At 57.0% G+C, this 18635-nt stretch overlaps 8 protein-coding genes across 8 annotated transcripts; 3 read left to right on the top strand and 5 right to left on the bottom strand.

The window, feature by feature from the left end:
* Nucleotides 1-4: 4 nt before the first annotated feature.
* IUM83_11146 (response receiver) lies at nt 5-5843 on the bottom strand (the record flags this gene model as incomplete). The annotated part of the gene is made up of 3 exons (XM_067935689.1): nt 5-148; nt 216-3023; nt 5439-5843. 3 exons carry the CDS (start codon nt 5841-5843, stop codon nt 5-7), a joined length of 3357 nt encoding a protein of 1118 aa, XP_067798784.1.
* A 280-nt stretch (nt 5844-6123) lies between these two features.
* IUM83_11145 (Unconventional myosin heavy chain 6) lies at nt 6124-7982 on the bottom strand (the record flags this gene model as incomplete). The annotated part of the gene is made up of 4 exons (XM_067935688.1): nt 6124-6198; nt 6258-6660; nt 6740-7495; nt 7567-7982. 4 exons carry the CDS (start codon nt 7980-7982, stop codon nt 6124-6126), a joined length of 1650 nt encoding a protein of 549 aa, XP_067798782.1.
* Nucleotides 7983-8641: 659 nt separating this feature from the next.
* Nucleotides 8642-10446, top strand: IUM83_11144 (vacuolar amino acid; the record flags this gene model as incomplete). Its single annotated transcript, XM_067935687.1, has 3 exons — nt 8642-8840; nt 8915-9117; nt 9190-10446. 3 exons carry the CDS (start codon nt 8642-8644, stop codon nt 10444-10446), a joined length of 1659 nt encoding a protein of 552 aa, XP_067798787.1.
* Nucleotides 10447-11086: 640 nt separating this feature from the next.
* IUM83_11143 (uncharacterized protein) lies at nt 11087-11901 on the bottom strand (the record flags this gene model as incomplete). Its single annotated transcript, XM_067935686.1, has 3 exons — nt 11087-11600; nt 11683-11747; nt 11806-11901. 3 exons carry the CDS (start codon nt 11899-11901, stop codon nt 11087-11089), a joined length of 675 nt encoding a protein of 224 aa, XP_067798789.1.
* A 189-nt stretch (nt 11902-12090) lies between these two features.
* Nucleotides 12091-13769, top strand: IUM83_11142 (tRNA nucleotidyltransferase; the record flags this gene model as incomplete). Its single annotated transcript, XM_067935685.1, has 2 exons — nt 12091-13545; nt 13614-13769. 2 exons carry the CDS (start codon nt 12091-12093, stop codon nt 13767-13769), a joined length of 1611 nt encoding a protein of 536 aa, XP_067798785.1.
* An 828-nt stretch (nt 13770-14597) lies between these two features.
* IUM83_11141 (25S rRNA (adenine(2142)-N(1))-methyltransferase, Bmt2) lies at nt 14598-15443 on the bottom strand (the record flags this gene model as incomplete). The annotated part of the gene is made up of 1 exon (XM_067935684.1): nt 14598-15443. The coding sequence occupies one exon, from the start codon at nt 15441-15443 to the stop codon at nt 14598-14600; it is 846 nt and encodes a 281-aa protein (XP_067798884.1).
* A 407-nt stretch (nt 15444-15850) lies between these two features.
* IUM83_11140 (ubiquitin-conjugating enzyme E2 N) lies at nt 15851-16618 on the bottom strand (the record flags this gene model as incomplete). The annotated part of the gene is made up of 5 exons (XM_067935683.1): nt 15851-15879; nt 15969-16241; nt 16324-16410; nt 16473-16500; nt 16586-16618. 5 exons carry the CDS (start codon nt 16616-16618, stop codon nt 15851-15853), a joined length of 450 nt encoding a protein of 149 aa, XP_067798788.1.
* Nucleotides 16619-16905: 287 nt separating this feature from the next.
* Nucleotides 16906-18520, top strand: IUM83_11139 (CAMK/CAMKL protein kinase; the record flags this gene model as incomplete). The annotated part of the gene is made up of 7 exons (XM_067935682.1): nt 16906-17002; nt 17080-17423; nt 17492-17554; nt 17626-17711; nt 17784-17939; nt 17997-18384; nt 18449-18520. 7 exons carry the CDS (start codon nt 16906-16908, stop codon nt 18518-18520), a joined length of 1206 nt encoding a protein of 401 aa, XP_067798917.1.
* Nucleotides 18521-18635: the final 115 nt, after the last annotated feature.

Raw genomic sequence — 18635 nt, 5'->3', positions numbered from 1 at the left:
CGGCTCAGTCGAGGCCGTCGTAGGCGGAGAGGCCGTTCTCGTTCAGGATGTCGTCGCGGCCGCCGCCTTTGTCGGGGTCCAGCAGCCACGCGCCCAAGTCGAAGAAGCTGTACGCCATGGCGTAGTGGCCCGCGGTGTGGCCGCGGCTCTGAAGGAGAGAGATAGCGAGCTGTTAGTGTGCAATGGAGACAGGATGAATGCAAGGCCTCACATACGTTCTGGTGGTCGGGGTTGGCGCCTTTGGACAGCAGGAGCTGCGCCACCTTGAGGTGGTTGTTCTGCGCGGCCAGCAGCAGCGGCGAGTTGCCGTTGTCGTCGCCCTTGTTGATGTGGAAGACGCTCTTCTCCAGTTGGTCGTTGTAGACGGTGCCCGTGCCCGGCGCGAACTGCGTCTTGATGGTCAGCGGGTCGAACTTCCGCTCGACCACGTTCTGCAGCGCCTCGCGGACCTGCTTCACCTTGCCATGGCGTACCAAGCTGCAGAACTCGCTGAACGAAACCACGACGCGCCCTCCGCCCGGAGGAGCTTCAGACGAGCTTGGTGCTGGACCGACCGAGGATGCTGGAACGGGGTTGGCGACAACATTGACTGGGCTAGCTGTACTTGCCGGTGCCATTGGCCTTGCGGGACTGCTGCTGGGGATTGAAACTGCATCGGAAATCGCTGGTCCTGCAGCGGTGCTGCCGATGTTATCGCCGAAGAGCTGCCGCATCTGGTTGCGCTCTCGGACTCGCATCTCCTCCACCGTCGTGAGCACCTTTTTGCGGTGCAAGTGGTGCTCCATGCCCAGCGTGTTGCGAAGGTCGTCGTCGGTGAGGTGAAGTAGCAGAGCTCCGTCCACGGTGGCATCCGCGAAAGCTCGCTTGTACTGCGCTAACGCTAGCGTATCGAGCCACCGACCGACGTCGCTCACGCTCCAGGCTGCCACCTGCAGCGGTTGCTGTCCTGGGAAGCCTCCGGCCGGGATACTGGGCTGGAAACCAGCAGGGCTCATAGTTGCAAGCCCACCGATGGAAGCTGCAGCCTTCGATGGCATCTCGGCTGCTGAGTTCTCGGGCCAACGATGCTGGGACACAGCTGCAGCACTATCGAGTGTGAGGTGGTGCGCGCCAATCTTACGCATAGCGCGAACCATGTTCATGCTGCTGAAGTAGGTCATGGACATCGACATGAAGCCGAATTTCATCATGGTCTCCGTTGACTCCATCAGCGAAGCCGCCTCCTGCCGTTGCTGCTGTGAAAAGCCTTGGGTCCCGGCGGGGCCAGGAACACGTGCTCCAATTGCTCCAGATGAGTGCGATGGGAATCCGCTGCCAGGGCCCAAGGCACTCGACGTAGGGCTGAAAGTGGTAGGACCGCCTGCTACGGGGCTGCTAGCAAAGACGCTGCCGGGTCCCGGTGACATTGCGCTAGATATCCCTGTCCCCGGGCCGGTCAGCACTGACCCAGGAGGAATCAAGTCCAGCGCTAGTTGAGACCGGGTTTCCTGCTTCGCGCGAATCCGAGCGAGCTCCTTCTGCTGTTCCTCGAGAAGTAACACCAGCTTTCGCTCCAACGCCTTTAGCTCTTCCTCTTTTCGCAGCCTCTCCTGGTCTACCCGTGCGAGCGTCTCCTCCAGCGTGCCTAGCTTCTCGCGTCGCTGGGCGATTTGAGCGAGCATTTGTGTGAATTCGCGGTCGAGTCGCATTTTCTGCTCGCGTAGTGCCCACTTCGCCGTCTCGTCGAGCGTCCGGTTAGCACCTCCAGGCGCATTATTGTCAGTCTCAGCTTTCCCGAGAGCAAGCAGCTCCGCTTCAAGCAACCTGACGCCTTCGTCAAACTCACAAATCTCCTTGACAAGTTTTTCAGCCTGAGCCTCGACGTCACTTTTCTCTCGAGCGAGCAAAGCAACGTCACTCTGCAGCTTGGTGCCGTACAACTTGTACTCGAGCAGGAGCTGTTTGCCAAACGTTAGTCCTTGTGACTGCGTTTTCGAGAAGAGGAACTTTTCGCGCTCTCGATCAAAGCGTCGACGTCCAAGAAGTCCTCGAAACACACGCTGAATTTTCATCGCTGCGTTTCGCTGCAGTCTCTGCCTGAACAGCTTCCGGCAGGCCACATACCTGCGCATTAGCTGCTGGATTCGTACAGCGGCTTGGTGGATTTGTTGTCGTCTACGCATCACTTTGCCCCGGGCAAGCCAACCACGCGTAATTCGCTGGATGTCTAACGCTGACAGGTACTCGAGCATGCGCTGCTTGTACGAGGTTCGGCCCATTTTGCCGCGCCAGTGACGTTGGAGCAGCCGGACAGCCCAGTCCTCACGCTTGAGACCTTTGTAGCGCTTGCGAGCCACGCGGGCCCGCCAAAGACGCTGCATGTGGATCGCGCACCGCTCACGGTACAAACGCCGTGTCAGCGTGCGAGCGTAGAATGCTCGGAAGGCACGCTGAATGACCCGCGCCATCGCAGCCATCCGCTGTAGTCGCTTTTGGTTGCGTCGCACTCTCCAGCCCATGTACTCCTTCACCTCTGGAAGAAGCGGGTAGATTTTGCTGCCGGCCCCGGGTTGGTACACGACGTTAGCGCTGATGCGCTCAAACGCAGGAGTGGTGGGGTCCCAATTCGTGAGTTTCATAAGCTTGGAGGGTTTGGACGCCCCGTGTTGGTTCGACGCTGAGGATGCCGCAGCTTGAGCTTTCACAACTCCAGAGGACTCGGCCTCAGCCTGCTGAACAATATGCTGCTGGTGATTCCGCCACTGTGCGCCATCCAGCGGTTTTTGATGGCTAGATTGTGGTCTAGCGGTAGTACCGTTGGCGTTGGTGGGCACAACCTCCTTGACAGTAGTCAAGACTCGATCGATGAAGGCGTCCTCGAAGTTACGCTGCGGTTTGGCTTTGCTCTTGCTTTGATTGTCGGGAGGTCCTCGTTGCGGTTGTTCGTCCTCGCACCTCGATTTGTACTTCGTCGGGGACAGCTCCTGCTGCTTCCGACTTGTTCCATGAGGGACATCATTGAGCTCGTGGAATCCGGTGACAAGCTGCTCGAGCAGCACGAGCACGTCTTGCTTGCACTCTTGTAGCGCTTCATGACCGCCTGGGAGCCAAATTACGCAGCTCGGACGTTTACTACGCCCTGCCGAGTGTTGTTGCTGCAAGGACTTCACGCGTCGATATCGCAGCACTTTACCAACCGAATCGACAAGCTCCAGATTGGCCAGGGCCAGGATTGTTTCGGCGTGACCTCCAGCATCTACCAACGCATTATGTGCCGAGCAAACGGAGATTAACGGAACTCGTAGAAGCTTTAGGTCGGTTCGAAGGTCGTGGTGCGCTAGGGCCCCAAGCGTGAGTGCATGTCGTCCTTCGAGTGTGATGGGATTCAGCACTGCCGTGTACAGATTGAGCGCTAACGGCGTCGATACCCGCGCAAGGTATGGAGCTGAGAAGAGAAAACGTGCGTGGAAATACACTGGGAGATCTGGCCGTGATTCCGGAGTACAGGTCAGCACCTTGGCGCTGTCGTGCAAGAACTGAGCCAGTTGTGCATCCACATGAGCAAAACTGTTTAGTAGCACAAGTGACCGGGTATTCACGTCACGCGGTTGAGTCGAGCAGCAGAAACTCATGGCGATGTTGCCACCGTTGCCAATGCCGACAAGATGGTAAGGTTTGTCTCGCAGTAATCGGTCGCTGCCCGAAGCCCCTGTAACATGACCGAGCAACGCCGTCAAACACGTAACGTGAAAGGTATTATGCAGAAGAGTGCCTCTCCGCCACGCAGTGTAAGCTTGGCCCGGGTAATTCCACAGTAACACCTGCACACGGCCGCGGTAGCGTGCTACAAGTGGCTGAAGCAAAATCTGCAAGCGCTCCCACGTGTCAAAGAGGTCGTGCACAATTACCAGGTTGAAAAATGCCTCGCTCGAGTCTGTGCGCTCGGTGGTATTGTCCACAACACTCGATCGAGCGCCGCCCATGACGCAAAATGGAATGGCAGTCTCGGCGTCCATTTGGAAAACTCCATGCACGTAGTCATCACGCGCATCCATTTCGGCGAGACCTGGCATGGCCAACGAGTGTGATGCCTCAAGCCGGCGTCGGCGCCTACGGTATCTTGCCTGTTGTTCGTGTTTGGCCTTATGGAGTGCTACCGCGGTTGCATGCATCTCTTCGTCACCTTGCTGTTTTGAAGAAGATAAAGGTCTTTGGCGAGTCGACACGGACTGCCTGGCTCGAAGTGCCGCCTGTAAAGTGTGGTGGAGTAATTCGCTGCTGATCGGTTTTCCGATGCAGCCATCCATTTCGCTATCCTTGTAAAGCTGCAAGTCGTCGAGTGTGGTTTGCGAGGTAACACAAAGGACAGTAGTGGGGGTCATGAAGTTTCTCTTGAGTCTGCGCTTCAGTTGTGACTGCCGCAGCAAGCGAGTGAATTCGAGTCCCGTCATGCCACTTCCAGCCAACTCTCGCTCGACTAAAATCACGTCGTAGTCAAAGTCCTGTGCAGCTCTCAGCGCCTGGCGACCATCAGTCATGCTCTCTATCTCAAGCTGAAAAGTTGGTGAAGTTGAAGTACTGATCATTTGGTGTAAGTCGTGCAGCACCTCCGTGTCCGATGAAACTAGCAAAAGAGTCGCTGGACCTGACATGTTTCCAGCTCGCACAGAGCCTTTTGGTGTCGTATTCCCTTGAAAGAGTTGACCTGCTTCCAGTGATGGTGCTTCGATACGCTTGGTCACGCCGCGCAAATAGCTATCCATCCCTACAAACGTGTCGTTGTTGCGAAGTAGCTGTGCTTGTTGTTGTGCTGTAACTTTTGTTACTTTCGATAACACTGTCGATGATGCCACATTCGTCTCGGGGATCTGAAGAGAGGGCATGCTGACAGTGTGTTTATCGCCGTCTTGCAGCCTGACTGACTTGTCGGCTTTGAAGACATCGCTGTTGCTTCCAGAGCTACCGTTGTTAGTTGCAAGGGCGGGCAAAGAGGAGTTAGTATTGGTCTCTTCTTCCATAGTAGCCGTGTCTGTTGATTCCGCTACTCCCAGTAAAGGTTTTTGCTTCGAGCCGCCGTGATGCTTGCGTAGAAGAATGGTCTCTTTCTCGTGGACTTCCTGCCCTACACGCTCCTCCCACTTCTCCTCGATTGAAGATCGTTGCCGATTCATTTGTTGCTCCTTTCGCTTCAACTGTAGATGCTTTCGCTGCGCAAGTGCGTTTGCATCTTCCGGAAGCACCCCGACAGCCATCTGCCGAGCAAGATCCAGCAATGCGTACACAGCATAGCAGTCGGCGCAAACTCGGACCTGGCGGTAGTAATTGGCCACGCCATCCATTTCTCCATACACGCGCGATCGTGAATTCTCTCGCAGCTCTTGTGACAAGGTGCTGTCAAGTAGATGGGATTGTCGGCGTGCTTTTGTCGGTGAAGTTGACGTGTTGGCGGTGGAATGCACATGACTCGAAGCCTGGATCGCGTTCTGCAGGTGTTCTCTATTGCCTCTGCCCAGTGCAATAGACTTGTAGGTGATGACACGAAGCTCCCCGGCTTCAAGCTGCTTCCCGTCAATGCTCTTGCCTGCCGACTGCGCGACTTCCATGGCCGCCAACAGCCTGCTGAGATTGGCATCACCCAATGCTCGCAGCTCCTCCTTGGTGAACAGCAGCGACAGTGCCGAGGCTGCTAAAGCTTGTGGTGGAGCTGCCGCCGCCCGCCTGCCTTTCGCGTGGTGGGAGTTCACAGACGCTAAGCTCAGCTGCATGGCAAAACCGCAGAAGTCTCCGCTGCATTTGAACGGCGTCGGGAAGGAGCGGACTCGCGTCGACGCGTCCGCCTTGATGGTCAGCATTGGAGGCGCCATGGACAGCACACTTGAGCAACTAATTGCAACAACCCGCTATCGCAACGTCAGCAGCAGTGTTGAAGACAGCACTAGTAATAGCTTGCGTCGTTTCACCGGCGAGCAGACACGATCGATTCGTCGTCCACATTTCGGTGATGCGCAGGAGCTTTGATCACCTCTGTTTGAATTCCTTGCGAGAAGATTAACTCAAAGCAAGCGTCATAAGTCTCAATGGAAGTGAGCTTTGGTGCTCTACAGTAGTAAAAAATATGATAAACACCACCGTTGCATTTCTCCCTCAATCATCTTCGAATGAGGTTAATGACATGATGTAGTTAACGTAGGCGGCCACGTTGTCATTAATGCTCTTGCCCTATTCAAATGGAGCTGGTAAGATAAGATAATCGTAGGTAAAGAAAATCAACGTCCTACCTGAGCAGTCTTGAACGAGTACTCGGTTTCTTCGGTGCCGCGCACCACAACGAAGACGAACGAGTTTGCGCTGTATCCCCAGCTGGCAATGTCAGTATACGGGAACCTCACCAACGCTTCGTCGTTGTCGGAGCCTAAGATACCAATTCCCGTGTCGTTGATTGCCAGAGTGACGCGCGATGACATCGACGCACGTTGACGATAGTTCCGGACGTGGAAAAGCGTCAACCCGTAAAATGGCTGGCGTTTGCAGAGCCGCAAATACGCCAGCCGAGCCTGTTGTGTAGTTTGCACGCACCAACGATTCGTAAACGACTTGTAGCTGCTAAGCACTCGTTCCGCCACGGCTCCTCGGTTGGTTGCGCTGAGAAGCGAGCCCGGGATGTAGTCATGGACCTCATTTCTGAACCAAGCACACAATGACGCAGTCAGTAGGAAGAAGGAGTTACACTCTTAGACCAATTTCATTGTGTAATACTTACGTGAGACTCGTGAGCGCTGGAGCGTTATCATTGCCGAGCTTGCAGTACATTTGATAGCCTGCGAGCTCAACAGCAACGTCAAGATCACAGACATACCTCCCACTGAGCACGTTATGAACGGCCTGCAGGTAGTACAGTTCGATGTCTGCCGCTGTTTCATCATCCACGTGCACCCATAAGTATGCCTTGTACGTAAGGCGATACCCTTCGACCTCCGGTGCTTTCGCCACTTCTTCGATCTTCGTTTTCTTCTTTTTCTTCTGCTTGAGGTCGCTCACATTGACGTGAGTGCGTTCCCACTCCGCGTACAAATCCATGACACGCTCATTGTCCGGAACAAGGTATTCTTCCTCCTCGTCATTTGTCTCGAAAAGCGCAAAGGCCTCTTCGTGGCACACGCCTAACTTGCGCGCCACAAGCCCAGCCAGATCGCGACTTGTACTCCAAGCGCTGACCTGCATGACAAGAACCGATCCATCTGCTAGCATGACCGTGATGTCGTTAAGAGCATGTTGTTGCAGCGCTCTCAGCTCAGCAGCACTTGGAATTTCTTTGCGCTCGCCTTTGATGGCACAACATCGCAGAGATGCTAATGCTTCCATAGCATACGCCGAGACTTCCGAGCTCGCCGCTGAGTCGCCTCCAGCGCCGATGTGCACACTGATAAATCTCTCGAGGCTTTCGCCCAGGGGCGGGGACGGTGGGAAAGTCACGAGGCACGCGTTCAAAAGCAACCACCCGTTCATGACTGCATTCCTGGCCAAACCAATCATGGCAAGAATTAGTACTATGAGAACGCGTTTGGGTAGCACGCAGCGTAGCCATACGAGCTGGGGTTTCGCGTGAGCTGCTTGCAGAGTTGACAATAGATTTCGTCCTTGAGTGCCAGCGATCGGGGGACGACGTTGCGTAGCAGTTTGAAGCAGTGGTCGATCTGGTTCTTGCCACTTGCTCGGTTCCCCATGAAGCCGGAGACATTACGGAACGCCTGGACTGCAATAGCCGCCTGGTTTTTCGGAAGACGCGTCAACGGGGTCGAGATGAGCTTCTTTTCCCATTCAAGGCGCTTGGTCAGGTCGAACTCGGCGGGTTTCTCGGACTGCAATTCAGCTTGGGACTCCTCGTCTTCCTGGTCATCTGCCTCCCAGCTTTCGGGGTCGTGCACTAGCTGGATAGCACCCGCCAGCTCCTCCAAACTGGGCGCATTCTCGACCGAGATCCCGTCCGCGCTGGGCCACTGCATTGACAATGTATCAATCGCCAGGTCCAAGGAGGACCAGTACACGCCTTAATTTAGCCATCGTAATGTAGCCATTTCGCGAGGCGAAATGGCTACACTTATCATCGAAATTGATGCCTTCACTTTGTTGGAGTTGCACTACGCCCCGCCCTGGAAGCTTCCCCCGGTGATCCCGTCCTTGCTTTACTGCTCTGCTGAAGTTTTGGCGAGTGATTCGCCGCAAGGTGGCAGTGTCGCCCGCCATCATTCCCCCAGCTGAGACCCAGCTGGCCAGGTGAGCGGAGACACCACCAAATTTGTCGGCCGCCCGCTTGGAATATTGGTGTCCATCCATCCATACATCCACCCAGCCACCGTTCACGCCGTACGCCAATGCTCTCTCCGCACGATGGCTGTAGGAACACGACGCCATGACGGCGCCATGGCCGATCAGCGAAAGTGGCCGGGCTTTGGTCTTCCCCCAATGTAAACATCAACTGCCGCAGGTCTAAATACCCCCTCACCTTCTCCCCTCTCCATATCGATAGCATCTATATTCACAAGATATAATATCACCGCAGTGACACATGTCGCAGACAAGCCCCGACCCAGGAGAGACGCGCCTCATTGCCACTTTCGCCGAGCGTCGAGCAAGAGACCGAGAGCGCCGCTACACTAGACCCATGGCCAACGACAGCAAGCAGCCGCCCGTGACCGGCCTGGAGGCCGAGCCGCTTCTGCCCGCGGACGTGCACGACATCGCCGAGGAGGGCTCCGACATGACGCGCGACATCTTCTTCGCCATCCTCAAGGAGACGCAGGACGGGCCGCCGCGCCCCAAGTCGCTGCCCGACCAGAGCGACATCCTGCACGAGGACATCGGTGCGCGCAGCCTCGGAGACTTTATACTAGCGGCGTTGCTGATGTAGCCATCTATCTGTCTATCTGTCTGTTAGGCAAGGCGTCGGACATCGCGCGGCCCGGGGGCTTCCGGCGCGACCACGTGATCACCAACCTGCCGGGCAACAGCCCGCACGTGCCCGCGTACGTGCAGGACTCGTTCCTCGAGTCCATCCAGCCCACGCCAGGCTTCCTGCAGTCCGCGTACGGCGACTTCATCGTGGCGAGTCTGGGACTGGCAGACGACGACGACTCGGACGTACGTGGCGTGCGACGGATGTGCTGCAACAGAGGAGGAAACTACTAGTATACTGACTGCACTGTTGTGTAGGAGACGGAGACGCCGCTGCTGAGTCGCGCGTGGAAGCGCAGGCCCGAGAAGCAGCAGCCCGGCGCGACCGTGGGGAAGACGGTGTTCACGATCCTCAAGTCGTTCATCGGCAGCGGCATCCTGTTCCTGCCCAAGGGGTTCCAGAACGGAGGCATGCTCTTCTCGCTGACGGCGCTGTGCGCGTCCGCAGCTTTGTCCACCTTCTGCATGCTGCGGCTGACGGAATGCTCCAACGTGCTGCTGCGCGAACCGGGGCGCACCTCGGTGTCGTACGGCATGGTGGGGGAAAAGGCCTTTGGCAAGCTGGGCCGCGTGGCTGTCAACATCTCGCTCGTGCTCTCGCAGATCGGCTTCTGCTGCTCGTACCTGATTTTCGTGGAGAAGAACATTGGCGAGGTCATCTTGGCCATCTTCGGGGTGCAGAGGACCACGGCGTCTTCGTCGCTGACGCTTATCACGCTTCAGATCCTGCTCTACACGCCGCTTTCGTGGGTGCGTCGCATCGAATACTTTGCGCTCACGAACCTGTTCGCGGATCTGCTCATCCTGTTCGGACTCGTCTACATCATCTCGTACACGGTGCAAACGATCGACGACGCGCCGGTCGGCACTGCTACGTGGGAGAACTTCAACTCGACGAGTTGGGCCATGATGCTGGGAACGGCCGTGTACTGCTTCGAAGGTATCGGACTCGTGCTGCCCATTTACGATGCCATGGACGGTGACATCAAGCACAAGTTCCCGCGGATCCTGTCGTACTCCATGCTGTTCCTCGTGACGCTTCTGTCCGTGTTTGCCGGCCTTGTGTACGCCGCGTTTGGGCAGGAGACGCAATCTGTCGTGACGTTAAACTTGCCCAGCGCTCAAGACAGTATCGCGACAATGTCCGTGCAGCTCACGTACTCGCTCGCGCTAGTGTTCACATATCCGCTCATGCTGTACCCAGTGGTGAAGATTTTGGAAGGCTACCTGTTTCCTGCTCATAGCCAGAAGGGCTACTGGCGCTGGGAGAAGAACGGCTTCCGCTTCGCGCTCGTGTGCCTCACTGCTGCTATTGCGTATTTCGGGAAGGAAGAGCTGGACAACTTTGTGGCCCTCATCGGTGGGTTCTGCTCCGTGCCACTCGCATTTATCTACCCGTGCCTCTTCCACTCCCAGCTTGTGAACGAGAGCCGTACCCTGAACAACATCGTCATCGCGATTGGCATCTTCACGATGACCTTCGCCACGTACCAGGCTGTGTCGACGTGGAACTGAGACTAGCAGCATGTTGGAGCTTCTCTTCTTAGATTAAAGCTCGCAAGTGCTGCTGTTTTATCGTGAGAAGTACAACATCAAAACCCAGATAGCTTGAGTCTGCCGATAGCCTCTCTAAGATCGATTCACCGACGTATTCCTTTGTACCGTTTAGTTCTTGTCTTTACCACTTTCGGTCGAATCTAACTCAAGTTTCTTCATGTACGTTAAAACTAGCATGGCAAGCAGCAACAACAGCATTGTAATGGTCACGGGAGCCGGTCGGATGGAGGTGCCGGTAGACAACTAACGAGAAGTAGGCGACGTTAGCACCAGTAACCTTGCATGCCAAGTGGATCATGCCCATGGGCACTACGCTGCTACTTTTTGGCGGACTCGATCGACGAGACGGAAGAGGTTAATTTTCACTGGGGTATTGAATCCAGGAGGGAGGTTGGCGCATGCCAGAAGCCCTCGAAGCCGGTGAGCATTACATTGCAGCATAGCACGCTGCTGGTAGATAGGCAAAGTCGGTGCACGATTGGGAGCGCCATCGGTAGGAAAGGCTTCGTCCACACGCTCACGCTCCTCGAATCGGACCTCGCTGATCCGTAGCTTCGGTGACAAGCGTATCGACACCACATATTCCACGCCAAAGACCTCATCTCTGCTTCTTGTGTTTCTTGTCCTTCTTACGCTTCTTCTTTTCGCTACGATCCTGCAATACGGCTTGGATCGGTTTGACATCCTCGTCACCGGAATCTTCCTCGGCGCTGAAGTCAGGTGCGTTTTCCACGGACACGGTGCCTTCCGAGTGCAGGTTCTCCCACAACTGTCGGGTCTTCTCCGCCTTCTTCCGTGCCCAGAGGTTGCGCTCGTCCTCGTCTTCTCGCTTCTCCCCGCGAGCCGCACTACGGTCAGGACTTCGACTGCGCTCAAGTCTAGAGGTGCCCCGATCACTTCGGCTCCGTCGATGCCGCCGCGAGCTGCTGCGACTGCGACTTGCACTGCGCCGCCGCTTCCTGTCGTCCGATCTCCTCCGATCGCGACTGCGGCTTCTGCTGCGGCTCCTGTGGCCGGACCTCCGCCGGTCGCGGGACTTGTCGAGCTTCCGCTCCATCCGCCGCAGCGTCCAGCACTTGTCCTCCTCCTGCCGCCGGTTGTGCGAGTCCACACTGCACCCAACAGCAAAGCACCCGTCAGCACCAAGTATACCTCCCCATCCACAGTGTATAGGATATCTCGCTGCCGACGAACCTCCGGATAGTGCTGGCCAGGAACATTTTGTTCACATCCGTGCGCTTGTCACTCGGAGGCTTGTCCTGCACACTCGCACCGTCAGAACCCACTGCAACTGCTACACCACTCACTGCTACGCACCAGGTAGGCCATGACGCCCCTCGCTCCCTGCACCCGTGGCCGCAGCGCCGCGATCTGCGCGGCGATCTCCGCCGCCGCAACGTCATCGTCCGCCATCTTCCCAAAATTTGGGACTATTAAAATAGTATCACAAATTGTAGGGTGCTATCTTATCGATACAACTGGAAATTATGATTCACAATTTCCATCTGTATCGATACGATAGCACCCTACACAATTCCCCATCCCTCAAAGTGCTGCTATCTTTCCGATCCAACCGTTAAAATTCACCCATTATTGAAGCCAATGGTGAAGCGCATGGCGTCGCCGTCCAGCAGCCCCGGCAAGAAGCAGAAGCAGCGCGAGGTGCGCGCGTCCCCAGCCATGCCGAACGCGCTGCAGCCGGTCGTGCGGCTGACGCCATCCGAGGAGCAGCTCTTCGCGCTGCTGCAGCAGGTGGCGGCCCAGCCCGCGGCCGAGGGCGCCGTGCTGCGCGTGGCCGGCGGCTGGGTGCGCGACAAGCTGCTGGGCCGCGAGAGCGACGACGTGGACGTGGTGCTGGACCGCCTGACGGGCCGCGCCTTCGCCGACCTGGTGAACGCCTTCGAGACGGCGCGGGGCCGCGCGGCGCGCGCCGTGGGCGTGATCAAGGCCAACCCGGAGCAGAGCAAGCACCTGGAGACGGCCACGATGCAGGTCGGAGACGCGCGCGGCTGGGTGGACTTCGTGAACCTGCGGGCCGAGACGTACGCGAGCGAGGAGCACCGCATCCCCACGGTGCAGATCGGCACGCCGCAGCAGGACGCCGAGCGCCGCGACTTCACCATCAACAGCCTCTTCTTCAACCTGGCCACGAGGCAGGTGGAGGACTTCACGGGCCGCGGCCTCGAGGACCTGCGGCTCGGCAGGCTGCGCACGCCGCTGGAGCCCCGCGTGACCTTCCTGGACGACCCGCTGCGCGTGCTGCGCGCCGTGCGCTTCGCCTCGCGGTTCGACTGCACGCTCGAGGACGAGCTGCGCGCGGCGGCGCAGCTGGAGGAGGTCCGACTGGCGCTCGTGCGCAAGGTCAGTCGCGAGCGGGTCGGCAAGGAGCTGGCCGCCATGCTCACGGGCAGCGCCGCGCACCCTGAACGTGCGCTGCGGCTGCTGCACGAGCTGCACCTGAGCGAGAGCGTGTTCCTGCCCTCGGCGATGCTGGACAAGACGCCCGTGTGCCGTCCGGACGGTGAAGTGCAACAGGTGGAAGAGGGCGTGTGGGACCGCTGCTATGCCTACGTGGCGGAAATGTACCAGCATCTCGCGTCGTCGACTGGCGGGGAGCTGGACGTCGACAGCATGTCGGCGGAGGAGAAGCACAAGCTGCACGTTCGCGTCTTGGCAGCGTTCTTGCTGCCATTCCGTGGACTGTGTGTGCGCGACAAGCGCCGCCGTTCAGTCGCTACGTTTGTGGTGCAGGATTCACTCAAGCTGCCCAACCGCGACGCGAAGGACGTGGATAATATCCTGGCGCACGTGGGTGAGCTCCAGGCGGCGACAGCAGACGCCTTCGACCGTGTCAAGATTGGACTTCTAATCCGCAGTATCGGGGCCCAGTGGGAGCTTTGTCGTGATGCTGCTTTGGTGCAAGAACTCGTCGATTGTGGGCCGGGTGATGCGGCTGCCGGTGCTCGCGCTTCGGTATCAAAGCGCTACGAAGCCTTCAACGCGCAAGTCAGCGGTGCTGATCTTGATGGTGTCTGGGAACTCAAGCCATTGCTCAATGTAAGGCACTAACCCGATGTCTTTTACTTCTGCTGAAATTGACAATGTACTTTGCTGCATCTTGACAGGGCAACGATCTTGTAAAGCAGCTTGGTGTGAAGCCTGGACCAAACATGAAGTCGCTGCTCGACCGTATTCTAGCGTGGCAGCTCTCAAATCCCGAGAAGACGCGTGATGAGTGCATGGTGCACTTCAAGGCAGTCGTCGCCGCTGAAGTGAATTGAAAAGACAGTAATTAGACGTAGACACGTAGGTAGTTAGTCGGATCACTAGATAAATCCACGCTTCGCACTGTGAATCGCATGAACATATCAAAGCGTATATGTAGGTGATCTTCGGCCGCAGTTCGGCTACGTTCAGTGTCGTCTAATGGTACTTCGAACTACAAGCGCATATGTCAACGAATTCTGTGTTAACTCAATGCGCTGTGAAAAAAGAATGCTGTTATCCTGTGTGATCTTGGGGCTTGCGTTCCTGAGATTTCCGGTATCTTGCTCACCGGAAATATCCTTTTGGAAACGGGCATTTTGCTGTTTGCATCCTTGAATTACACTGCACTTCATTGTGCGGTAATTACTTTCGGTAGATCAACACCTTCACGAAAGCACCGCACCAAACATTCAAGCATACTGCACGTGACAGATATACATGTACTACCCTTCACTTAATCCATTGATCTCTGGAAAGCTTGGGCCGTGCTTAGCAAGGCCGCGACTGCAACTTTCGCGTCGGGAATGTTCGTCATTGCCGCTCCATCTCTGCGAGTGCACACCGTCAACTCGCAGGATGCGCACGTCTTCTCCCAGCAACTCTTCCGCTATGGCGCCAGCAGCTACCATTTCCGCGAGCACGTCCATGGGGATGCGGCACCGAGGCACAACAGGCACGATCGTTCCGTGGCTGTTTTAGCTTTAAAGAAATGAGAGGCACAAGCTTAGTTTCTGTTTCCTTCATTGTGTTGATTGACGTACCGGTACTCAAGTATCTAGAGTTTATGGTAAGATAGGTAGTCGGATTAGTAGATACACACGATGCAGGGAGACTACTTCTATCTAGATGACGACGCTGAAGTCGTTGCGCTTGTCGCCCGGCATCAGCAGCTTCTGCGGGAACGAGGCCGCCTCGTTCACGGTTTCAGTCCGCTCCAAGCAGAAGAAGGCCACCTTGGGTGAGTCCTTGGTCTCGCGAACTCGGAAGCCTACGGCCTCCAGGATCTTGGTGAAGCGCGCGTACGTCATGAACTGCGAGTGGCGCAGACACAGTAGCGGCAGCATGAGGAACAGCAGCCCGCCCTGCTTGAGGTGCTCGCGGTAGAGCCGCAGCATCTCGCCGCGCTTGTCGGCGCCCGGCACGCAGTTGAGCACCATGCTGGAGACGAGCACCTGGAACTCGGCCGCGGGCTTGAGGCTGAAGAAGTCGCGCTGCTCGATGCGCTCGTGGCGCGAGTTGAGGTCGACGGCGCGCACGTCCAGCCACGGACAGGACAGCAGCTGCGTGTTGATGGCGCCCACCTCCAGCACGCGCAGCGGCGGCTGCTTGGCCTTGGGGCGCAGCTCGAAGCGCGTGAGCAGCTGGAAGACCCACTTGGACGTGCGGTGGAAGCTCGTGCTGAGGATGCTGGCGTCCTGGTAGGCCTGGCGCCCGCCCAGCGCGTCCAGCTGCTTGTTGATCTCGGCCACGCGCGCGCTGCTGTCCGCGGCCTTGTGCTGCTTGAGGCGGTCCAGCTCGTGCGTCAGCCGGTGGAACGTCGTGGTCACCTGCCGCGCCTTGCGCCGCGACTTCATGCGCGGCGGCGCGATGTGCAGCGCCTTGCGCGACTTCTTGGCCTTCTTGGCCGCCTTGGCGCCGCCGGAGCCGCCCGCGGACGGCGCGGCACCGCCGCCAGCCGTGGTGCCCATGCCTGTATTGACAAATGGGTACACTAAGGTGGTGTCCAAACCTATGATGTAGCATAACATATTAGAATTCGCAGTTCGTAAGAAGTGCTTGCCCCTAGGTGATGTTGGGCATTGAGCAACCTTCAAACTATACTACCTAGGCAACGTTGCCCTTGTGGTGTCAAGTTGCACTACCTAGTTAGTGTAGCTTGAAGGTTGCTCAATGCCGCTCGATGACCCAGTTCTTACGAACTGCGAAGATCTGAAGAATCCGCTCGAAGCTGGCAAGTACGTTAGAAAAGCACACAAGACGGCAAGGAGTCGTTTGACACGAACGCTTTCAAGGTGAAGAAATTGAAAAAAATGAAGTGTGAAAAGCGAAACTAGAGTCGAGGAGCGTTGCTCTGCTCTTGCTATTTCTCGTGAGCTCAAGCATAGCGACGCGTCCACTCCGCAGCTATAAGATACCGGTAGTACAAAAATCCACAGCACAAAATGATCAGCTCCATCCATAGCTTCTCACCTCGCCCAATCCTACCCACGCACCCATCTGCACGGCTCCGGCCTCGTCCGTCTTCCAGTGGTCTGCGACGTCGTTGGCCAGCGGGTCGTCCGGGTTGGGCGCCGACAGCAGCGCCTGGATGCTCAGCAGCACCGTGCGGATCTGCAGGGCGGGCGACCACTTGTCCTTGAGGATGTCCAGGCAGATGCGGCCCAGCTTGTCGATGTTGGGGTGGTAGATGCGCGTGAGGAAGCGCACCTTGGGCGGCGCCATGGGGTAGTCCGACGGCAGGAACAGCTCCAGCTTGAAGATGCCGTCTGTCGCATCGTCAGCGCACAGTGTAACAGGCTAAGAGGCCGCACCCCTCAACAGTCATACCGCAGCAGCAGACCCACGTACTCTCGTAGGGCGACGACTGCGGGCCGGCGATCACCACCTGGAAGTAGCGCAGGTTGTCTTCGTACGGCGTGGCGCTGATGCCCGCGACTGCCGACAGCCAGTCAGCCACACAGCACTCTTCTACCTCTAAATAGTCATACTTTACGCACCAGGCTCAGCGAGCAGCCGCTGGGTCTCCTGCAGACACGACACGGCACGCGTCAGCTCCTGCTCAAGCTCTGCATCCAGACGGAAGGGGGGAGGCCACGCAGCAGCCGCGTACCTTGACGATGCGACGCGGGAGGGCACTGGCCATGGTGTCTGTCTGCCGGGGGGGCTTGAAGAGCTTCCGGTCGGCGCTCGGTTGCTGTAGATTTCCTACTGAGGGGGGAGGGGAACCATGCAGAGCGATAGGTCCTCTGTCATGGAATGTATTATTATATTCCGTAGGTTCCGGAGTGATGGTCTTGAAGTTGCCTTTTTTAGCATGACAGCGTCTATATTTAGCGCCAGGGCAGGCGGACTGCAGTCCGACGCCGAGAACGGAAACGGGCGCCAGACAGGAGCGAGGCAGCTGCCGCCGGATGCCGCGGGGCTGACAACATGGCGGACTTCGATGACATGGACGACTTCAGCGACCACGCGGTGCAGGGAAAGCCCATCAAGGCCTTCAAGAACGGCCACTTCGACAACCCCAAAGGTCCTGGCCTGAATTCCGTGGTAGCTAGAGTGCAGCAGGGAAGACTCATGTTAGGACTGTTGCTGTGCTGTGTGCAGTGCTGTTCGTGCAGCACCACTGGACGTGGGACGAGTTCCTGTGCGCGGCGTCGCAGCGGCTGGAGATGGTGCCCATGGCCTCGCGGGTCTTCAACGCGGACGGCGCCGAGATCGACGACATCATGTGCATCGAGGAGAACGACATGCTCTTCTTCTCCACGGGGAGGTCCTTCAAGGCGCCCAACTCGGGCGGAGAGGACGCGCAGAGCAGCACGGACGAGAAGGTGGCCAACGTGGTGGGCGGCTACAAGGTGACCACGCTGCTGGGCAGAGGAGGCTTCGGGGAAGTGAGGCTCGGAGTGCACCAGCTCACGAACGATAAAGTGGCGCTCAAGTTCATTTTGGTGAGGGGTGGTAGGGTGGAGGGGAAGGCTTGCTTGTCACGGTACTGACGCGGTGGCTGCTGTTGTAGAAAAGCGAGATGGGGTCGCTGGGAGACGTCGAGCGCACTACAACCGAAATCCAGTGCCTGACGGTAGGTTATGTATGCTTTAGTGTAGTACTAGTGTTTGAATCCGCTGACATTCGGCTTATTATCGTTTGTAGGCCCTCAATCACCCGAGTATTATCAAGTTGCTGCGCGTGATCAACGAACCTAATCATATTGTGCTGGTGTTTGAACTGCTGGAAGGGTATGCATATCACAGTTTGAAATTGCTGTATTGGATTATAAATTAGCAGCTGATGTACGTTAATGTGTGCAGCGGCGACCTGTTCCACTACATTAAGCAGTTTCCGGGCGGCTTGTCGGAAGAGGACGGCGTCGGGCTATTCTCTCAGATCCTTGGGGGTGTCGGCTATGCCCACAATCAGCACATTTGCCACCGAGACCTCAAATTGGAAAACATTTTGCTCACCAAGTAAGTTTGCCCACGATACCAATGTCGTTGGTATGCAGCTAATTTGTTCTTTGGTAGTAAAAACGATATTTCCACAGCTAAGATTGCCGACTTCGGTTTGAGCGATTTCTACAAACCGGGTGCGATGATGAAAACGAGCTGCGGATCAATATCGTACCTGGCCCCGGAGGTTTTTCGTGGTACATCCAATGCAGGACCACCGCTCGATGTGTGGAGTCTTGGAGTAATTCTGTTTGCAATCGTGTGTGGCCGATTACCTTTCGAGGGCCCTGACCTCCAAGGAACCAATCGTCCCCGAGAAAACGTCATTCGCAACCGCATTATGCGATGCCAATTCAAGCTGGACGCGGACTTGAGTCCTGCGCTCACAGATCTCGTAATTCGAATGCTTAAACCTGACCCGAACGAACGAGCAACTATCCCCGAGATCTTCAGCCACCCGTGGGTGCGTGGCACTGCTGGCGCATCTGGTTGTCTCCCCACTGCCTTTGCGTGTGCGTCTTTGCAAGATACTGTTGACGATGACGATGACGACGACGGAAGCTTCGCAATCACATATACACCCGCACCAGCATCCATGACAGCCAAAACGAACGATGACGACAAATTACCATCAATAGTTCCGCGACTCTCTCGTACAGACCTTGCTGGACTAATTGGAAATGTCCAAAGCGTGTCTGGGGCATCTAGTGCGAG

Source organism: Phytophthora cinnamomi (genome assembly GCF_018691715.1).
Source record: "Phytophthora cinnamomi strain GKB4 chromosome Unknown Contig7, whole genome shotgun sequence".
Classification (NCBI taxonomy): Eukaryota; Oomycota; class Peronosporomycetes; order Peronosporales; family Peronosporaceae; genus Phytophthora; species Phytophthora cinnamomi.
The sequence above is the reverse complement of the archived record's forward strand: the minus strand, read 5'-3'. Positions and strand labels throughout refer to the sequence as shown.